The sequence below is a fragment of the Nestor notabilis genome, unplaced genomic scaffold, assembly GCF_000696875.1.
Source record: "Nestor notabilis isolate BGI_N333 unplaced genomic scaffold, ASM69687v1 scaffold4559, whole genome shotgun sequence".
NCBI lineage: Eukaryota > Metazoa > Chordata > Aves > Psittaciformes > Psittacidae > Nestor > Nestor notabilis.
The window spans coordinates 45,331-53,333 of record NW_009943150.1 but is presented as its reverse complement, the minus strand read 5'-3'; the positions used below and the strand labels follow the sequence as shown (position 1 = coordinate 53,333).

Here is an 8,003-nt window from a genome sequence, read left to right as displayed (position 1 = left end):
CTTTCCCTTCTGCACTCACTGCAATAAAACAGTAGGGATGAAGCCCACCTTCTTAGCATCTATTTCTCTAACATCATTCCCTGTCTACCACGAAAGGGAAGGATCTATCCTATTCCTGGGTCATTCCTTAATGTATGGCTATGAATTGACACCTACTTGTGCACTGAAGAGGTGGATATATGGAAAGAGAATCATGTTTATCAGGAAAGGATTGCAGAGTAGCTTTTCTTATGTGTTCCTTATGTCCAGAACCATAAGTTTTTGGCTTATGTAGGGTCGTTTTCATGCTTTTATGGGGCAGTGAGTGAAAGACTTCCAGTTGTATTAGTCCAGACTTCACTTGACACTGTAGGTCACAATGTTGATACCGGTGGAGTAATATCATTACAGAAGAAATCAAAAAACATGGGCAAGTAGAATGGAGGTCTTCTGAGACATGAACCAAATGACTTAATGTAGGGTGGTTATTAGACTACAGGGTGGTAAGGGACCATGCACAAGATGCTTTTAAAATGACCCCTATTATCTAAGGGTGGTTCTATTATTTTTCTCATTGACAGTTTTTTTGGGGCAGTTTCCTAACCATTCAAAGTGTTGGGATTAGAATATTGCCATTTGAAAATTTAAACTTCAGTATTTAAAGACCAGGAGTGTGAGCAATCTGGAGTTTTTCTCCACCTATAAAATAGTGTGCCACCTATAAAATAACTTGTCCTGACTCAGAAAAGCTCACCATAGTCAACTGATTAGATCAAATCTCAAAAAACTGTCACGTAACTTATCAGTGTTGCAGGAGTCAGGTATTTCTGAGTGTTGACTAGGCAGTAACCAAAATGCCTAGTGACCAAGTTTTGTCTGTTGTCTTTTTTTGTGTACAGGATGTTTTAGTTCACCACAGCAGTCGTCTCCGCTGTGCTGTACTGAATCATCCCTTCTGCTTTATCTTTGCAGTAAGTAGCTTCCCAAAACCAAGGTATGCATATCCACTTTTAGTTGTGAGATTCATTTCTTCCCTTAACTGAAAGGCAGACCTTGAGGATTTTGGGGACAGTGAAGAGCTCCATCATCACCCGGTTCTAGGACTTGGCTGTGGCTTTTACCTCAGACACTCTCTCCCTCTTTCTGTAGCACCAACAGGTGCTGAAATCTGAATTTTTCCGTTCTTAGTTTTTTCCGGGCCTGAGGATAGTTCTCAGGGAAACTATATTGCTTTACCTGGTTGTATCTCTTCATGTTTTCCTTAGAGCCATAGTCATAAGCTTGCAATTGGTCTGCACGTATTACCTATTAATATCATTAAAAGGACAGATAAAATGAAAGTGTTAAGAGACAGAGCAGTGTGCATTTTCCTGTGATTGATGCTAAGGCTCAGGCAGTGAATAGTATTCAAGGGGTGCTGAGGATGAATCGTAGGGTGAATGGCTTCATCACTTTTCCCCTTGCTAACTTTCTGTCCCGATCCTCAGCCACCACCCTTGGTATGTTTTGTTATTAAAATTTTGCTTGGCTATCTTAGTTTGGTAAAGTGGGTGGCCGTGTTTTTGGCACAGAAGTGTGCCAGTGCTCTTGCTAGTCTAGGGTAAAATATGATACGTCTGCACATATCTTGACACAGAGGCTCTGGCTTACTTATAAGAGTTGTGATTGTCTTAACACTAAACTGTTGTCTTGAATGTGCTATGTCTAAAAGGAAAAACAAAAAAAAACCAAACCAAAACCCGAAAGATTAACCTGCTTTACTGAAAATGTGTGCATTTTTTTAATCCAAACCTTTAAGTAACAGAGGATATGCTAGAAATCTGCTAGCTTGTCTCTATTTTTCTGGCTCTGGGTGCTGGTGGTCTGGATCCTGGGAATGTTAGTCAGGGGTGTGGGCAGGAGTATGCATGTATTTAAGTGTTGGCATAAGTAGCACAGTTCTGTGCACATACAGTGATGTGTTTTTGGTCCAATGCTCTTTTGCCCTGGTCAGATTTGAAGCTTAGGCAGAAAAAACTTAGCTCTGATAGTGGCATAAGATGAGCAGAAGAGGTAGTTCCCCACTTGCTGCTTGTGCCAGCAGAAGAGTTAGTGTGGTTAACTGGTTCTGGGAGGTGAGCCAGGCTGCAATTAACTTTCTGGGAAAAAAGCTTAACCTGGATCACTTCTTTGTCTGGCTTACCCCCTGGCCTGATGCCAAAGGGGCAACTCAGGTAATGGTCTGGTGTGCCATGGGAAATGGTGCTCCCTCTGGCAGGTGCTCATGGCAGCAAGTGAGAAGATGTGATGGGCAGTTTCCCAAAACCACCATCTCTGAACTTCCTTGTGGGCTGTTGGTTGCATAAAAAGAAGTAGTAAGAGTGTGTCAGTATGCGGTTATACCTGATGCCAGTGAATAACGTTCTGTGTTGATGTTCCAGCAGGGTAATGTCCTACATATACATCTACTCGACTCTGGAGAGAAAGCAGAAGTGTTACAAATGCAGTGATCCAGTGCTGTGACAGAATAAAGCTGCGAGGGACCTGATCAACATATTGCTTCTGTGTTAAACCCCATTTTAATAGGATATTCTTTAAATATCGAAAAGAATATTGAGGAGAAACGTACGTGAGATTACAGTAGGAATGAGTATGTAGAATTTTATCCCTTTGTGCGCTTCTTTTCCACATTACTGCTTAGTCATATGGAAAACATAATTTGTGGAGTCTGTATGGCCTTTGTTTTTTCCAGTTTCTACAGTTTGTATGATGCTTAGTGCTGTGCTTAATCAGTAGAGGATTGTTATTAGATCGTCTGCTCAAGCATAATGAGGCTACATGTGTAGATTTTTATGGGAACACTTGCTAGTCTTAGTATGAGAGATGGAAGGCCACTGGAGAACAGGCATGTGGAAGGTCTGCAAGAAAAAAAGCTGTCAGCCAGTGTAATGGAATGAGATCTTGTTACTGGGAGAAGTCTGAAGAAACAGGTTTGAGTTTTGGCTGGAAATGTTTTGATGTGTAGCAACTGAAACAATCTCTTAGGTTCAGATGATCTTGATGTCTTCCTGTTTAGAAAGGCAAATATGAATTGTTCAAAAGAAAAGATATCTTTCTCCATCCAGTCGTCCATTTTAAAAAGCTTTGGTATCTGTGCAATTTTATTTTGGCTTAGCCTCAAAAGAGGGGACACTGAGGGACATCATTGCAAGATGGGGCCATTCTCAATTCAGCCTTTCTTCCCTGTGTGATTTGAATGTGTCAGGTGGTACATCTTGTCATCAGCTGAGGTCCTACCTGGTATTTCCTGAAAACCCTAACACATTTCCCTATGCCTCTGCAACTGTGTGTAGACATAAAGCAGAAAACTGTTTTCCTTCAAAATTACGTTAGTAGTACTTGCATTAAGGCGCTCTTGGATGTGCTTACCGTGTTCACATTCTGTACCTTGTCCCCAGCTATGTAGCCTAAGGCACTGCCACAAAGTTTTCCCAGAGATTCACAGATCCGTACTAGAGGCCGTTTCAGCAGCTCATTCTGGTGAAGAATTCCTTTGAAGCCAATCAGTAACTGGGGGGAGCAAAAATGCAAATCTTTTTTTACTGCTTGTTGCAGGATTATTTCATATAGAAAACAGTCACTCCCTCTTCTCTACAGCTTTACCTCTTAACTAAGATTGCTGAAACTGCTTGCCATTCCAGAATCCTTTAAGTGTGTTCTTCCTGAGAGCACACCACAGGTTCTTTCTGCTGCTTATTATTAGGCGTGAGTTCTGGAGGTCACTATCTGTCTGGTTTTAGTGCACTGACCTCAGTGAGAAGGGGCAGTTGGCTGCAGTCATGACTGCAAAGTCTAGGAAGTCCCTTTTAGCCCTAAGATTTCTTCCAGGCACGTGCACAAACTGTACTGTGTGTATTGCTGCTAAGTAAAGAGGGAGCAGACAAATGAGAAGGGTGTAGAGCAGGGTGGTTTATACCACATAATAGGTACAACTTGGACAGAAAGAGTAAGTGCTCCTGCAATTTGACATAAAGTGTAGCATGCAGGATTTCCACCATTCCCACCAAATTCTATTAAACTGGTAAATTCAGGTGTGAAATAGGTATTTCCCTTTAAGGAAATATTTCACAAGCATAAATGAACTGCGTGTCTAATAAAATTCAGGTGTGAAATGTCTTATTTGTTGTTTTTTAGTAGTGCAAAAACATTTGATTTAAACAACTAAAGGTGAAAGAAAGTGTGCCTGTTATGTTAAAGAAGTTGCAAAAGAGATACTGTGTCAAGCCTTGCAGTTTAGCTCTGTACAAAGTCTTAAGTCTACCAGCACTGTCAGCAGTCTGATACACTGAATTAATTCTTAACTCACCACCCCCTTAAAATCAGTTTAGATTGAGTGAGTTCAGTAGAGACAAAGCAGACGGTCACGTCTTTTAGAAAGAGGAATGACATACCCTGATCAGTAACTGGGGGAGACGTGTAAGTGTTACCAGAGGGCTGGTACCATATGTAGTTGTGACTACTGGTCCCAAAGCGAAGAACACTTTAACCCTTTGAGCCAACTCAGGATAAGTAGAAAATGCTACAAAGCCTGCAAAAACAGAAGACGCAAGTCAAGTTAGTAAAGGGATCTCCACAGACCAAATAATAAAAAAGCAGTAGGCAGCAAAGTGAGAGGAGATTAGCAGCCCATTGGCTGTTGCTCATTTCTGTGCTTCAGGCCCAAGGGAAGTGTTTGATTCTTGAAACTTATCTGGGAGACAGAGTTCATTCTAAGTATATAGGTTCATTAGAGCATGTCTAGGTATTGTTTTTCTCAGAACTGACAATTTTGTGTTCAGGCCATTTTCAGGGGGAGAAGTTGCTTTAATCAGATTTTCTTAATACAAATTCCTTCTGAAGTTCCCCAAACTGATAAAATAATGAAGTTTGCAATCTGTAAAAGACTGTATGTATTTATGCTGACATGCAGTAATACAGTAATTTTCTGAAGATTAAGAGCAGAGGGTTTTTTTGTAACTAAGTGTAAACTCAGGTGACAGTGAGTACACACATAAAGAAAGAGTATGGGGAAGGAAAGAAGGAAGAAAAACCAAAAACGGTGCATCACATCCTGTTTCCTGAATATGCTTAAATTTCTCCACTGATGCATTTGCTGAGAACTTTAACTGGTTGCCTAAAACATAGGTGTCTAAAGAGAAATGTTTTGGCCTAAATGATTTGTTCTGGAAAAAGACCCTTATAATACACATATGAAAGAAGAAGGATTGCCTAAGAATGTGGCCACTTACATTTTCTCCTGTTTCTAGGCTGCTTTTTTTTTTGTAAAAGGGCAATGGCACACCATGGCATAAATCCCAATGTCTACTCATGAATCTTATATATAAATCATAAACACTAACATTAACTGTTTTGGACCGAGGCAGTCATAACATTACCTGCAGTTGCAGCCTCTGAGTGACCAACAAAATATACATCCTTCTGTCCAGTTTTATTCATGATGAAGTACAGCTCTCCTCGAACATCATATTTACCTATCTCATCAAAGCTACAGGGGAGAAACAAAGAAAGCTAACAGATAATTCAGCTGTTACAGTGTGAGTTACTGAGTATCAGTTTTCTTCATTGCACCAAGCAGGCCCCGTTGAAAGATGAGGTTTCACGCTTTGTCTGCATTCTTGCTTGAGTTGGGGAAGGGGGTAGAGAGATGCAGTAGAACTGCCAGGCTGCCTGATGCCTTGTGCTCTCTGCAAAGGAGGTGTCAGTTTTGTCTGTTAGCTAAGGGTCTTGCAGAAGTGATCATTGGTCTTGCCTGCATGGGTTACAAAAAAGTTTCTCAGCTGGTATCAGTTGTGGTAGACCAGATCTGTACACTGAGCTGAGTGGTCTCCTCTCCTGTCTGCACCCAGGACACGGTTTGGGAGACTTCAAAGTTACAAACGTGTCCCAGTTTTGGAAGTCTTTTCCCCAAAGAAACCAGCACTGTGTTTGGACAAAGGTGACCCATGTACTTGCAGATTTGCTTCTGTATATGGTGATTCCAGAAGGGCCTGCCCAGATCATGTAGTCAAGCCCGTCTTATGTCCCCCCCTGACATAACCTGAAGTGACTGCATCTGGAGAAAAGAGTTGGTTTAGTCTCCTTAGATGATGCATGTCGCACTTGAAGTCAGATTATATGAAACCCATTATGGTTTTCACATAATCCAGAAGGGGATTTTTTTCATATAAACAGAAAGGGAGAGGTCGCCTGGGAGTTGCCTTCTTCAGTAATATTTTTTCCATGGAGTACCTGAACTGCCAAAACTCTTTCTGGCAGGGCTTAAGGGTCTTGTGTTTTAAAGACCAGGTGTTCCCTCGGCTGTTTCCCAACCAGACGTCATAGCCAGCATCTGCGAGGATGAAGCCCAAGCTGTTGTTGGGCAGGTTAGAAATCCAGTGAATAGAATCTCCTAAAGTACCATGGTGTAGCAAGATTGCGGGCTTTTTCCCTGAAAAAGAAAAGGGTTTCTTATGCTGTAGTAAGTAATGTCTAGTTAAAACTTGGGTACAGAATCTGGTTTTGCATAAGGTTTTTTTAACCTATACACAAAATTCAGGCCAGATTCCTGACTAGATGCTTTTACTGAGACTGAAAGGTGTAGAACATGTCATGGCATGTGCAAAGGGGAAAGATGGGGGACCCATGGAAGAGTTGAGTCTCAGGCTTTCCTTACATCCTATGACTGTGTCATACCTGTACTTTGGCTGTTCCTCCCAGCATTTAACACCAAGAATTTACCCATCCTCTGTGGTAACTTCATATTCCTCACTGGGGTATCCATGATATCTGATAATTTCACTCTATGAGAAGCCAAAGGAGAGTTTGTGAACACGCAGGTTGTCCTGTTTTGGAAGGTAACCAAGCTGAGCAGTGTGTTCTGTGTTCTGTTCTGTGTTCTGTTCTGCAAGGCCCCTGGCCATAGGGACCATGTCTGAGAATGAATATTACAAGTCTTGTAACAAGGTGCACCAAAGTCTTCTTCAGTCCTGCTTAAGTGGTGGTTGTCTGGTATTTGACCACGTATTATGAGACGAAGCAGGACTGTAATGAGTGACTAACCTTTTGGGAGATAGTTTGTCCTGTTTTGCAAGGCTGATACAGATCATACCTTTCTATAGATTAAGTACACATATGTTGATATAAGACAATGCCAAAAGCTGTGGGTTTTGGTCCATAATCAATCCTTCCTGTAGTTAGGCAAGCCAGGTAGGGTGGATCTTCTATTACAAATTCACTTACAGCACCACCTATTACACTCTTGCCACTAATGTGAGGAAATCTTTGGTGATTCAGAGCAATGGGTCTTGGATTACTTTGTGTAATGCGAATCTGCTGTTTAAAGGAGGAATTCACCCTCCCTTGCCACCATACAGGTTGTTACAGAAAGGGGGGGCTTTGCTTCCTTTGAGACTAGAAACCAGCCTTTGCCTCCACAGCAAAGGAATATTTTTCTTCAGCAGCTCGGACTGTTTGGTTGGGAGCATCAAGGTGTTAGCACTGTTTTCTAGGCCAGTGCTCCCTATCACATTGCTGGAGCTACTTTTAGCCTCCTGACAGGGACAGTTAGTGATGGGGCAGTGGTAGTGGTATTGGAAGAGACACTTTAGAAAGAAAGGGAGAGAAAGTGACCAAACTTACAACATTCATAAAGGATTCAGGGTTACGAGGCTTCCTGAACTGGCTTTTGTCTGAGTTCAGAGCGGAGGGTGTTGTGAATCCAATTCCTTGAGAGCAGAGCATCATGAGGAGGCACCACATCTTGGGGCTGAGTGAAAGAGCACATGCAGGGTTGTTTGCATTAGGAGTGGCGTGGAATTCCACAGAAGACCCAAGTTGGGAGGCTTCTGAAGGTTGCCCATGGTCTGTTCCCCAAGGGGCTGCTAGAATAAGTACCTGTGTGAGGAGGGACCATCTGCAGCTCATCCTGTTCAACAGGGACCAGGAGTGAGCCAAAGGCTCTGGGAGGATGTGCTTGTATAATACTGGTGCTAGTTTGTGTGATAAGA

At 42.1% G+C, this 8,003-nt stretch overlaps 1 protein-coding gene across 1 annotated transcript in view; it reads right to left on the bottom strand.

Moving 5' to 3' along the window:
• The window catches only part of LOC104411366 (lipase member M-like), an 8,102-nt gene extending 347 nt beyond the window's left edge, over positions 1-7,755 (bottom strand). Inside the window, 9 exon segments of the mRNA XM_010021761.1 lie at positions 1,216-1,284; positions 2,362-2,433; positions 3,388-3,528; positions 4,410-4,546; positions 5,394-5,503; positions 6,247-6,445; positions 6,691-6,719; positions 6,721-6,797; positions 7,636-7,755. Coding sequence (XP_010020063.1) covers positions 1,216-1,284; positions 2,362-2,433; positions 3,388-3,528; positions 4,410-4,546; positions 5,394-5,503; positions 6,247-6,445; positions 6,691-6,719; positions 6,721-6,797; positions 7,636-7,755 — 954 coding nt within the window.
• Positions 7,756-8,003: the final 248 nt, after the last annotated feature.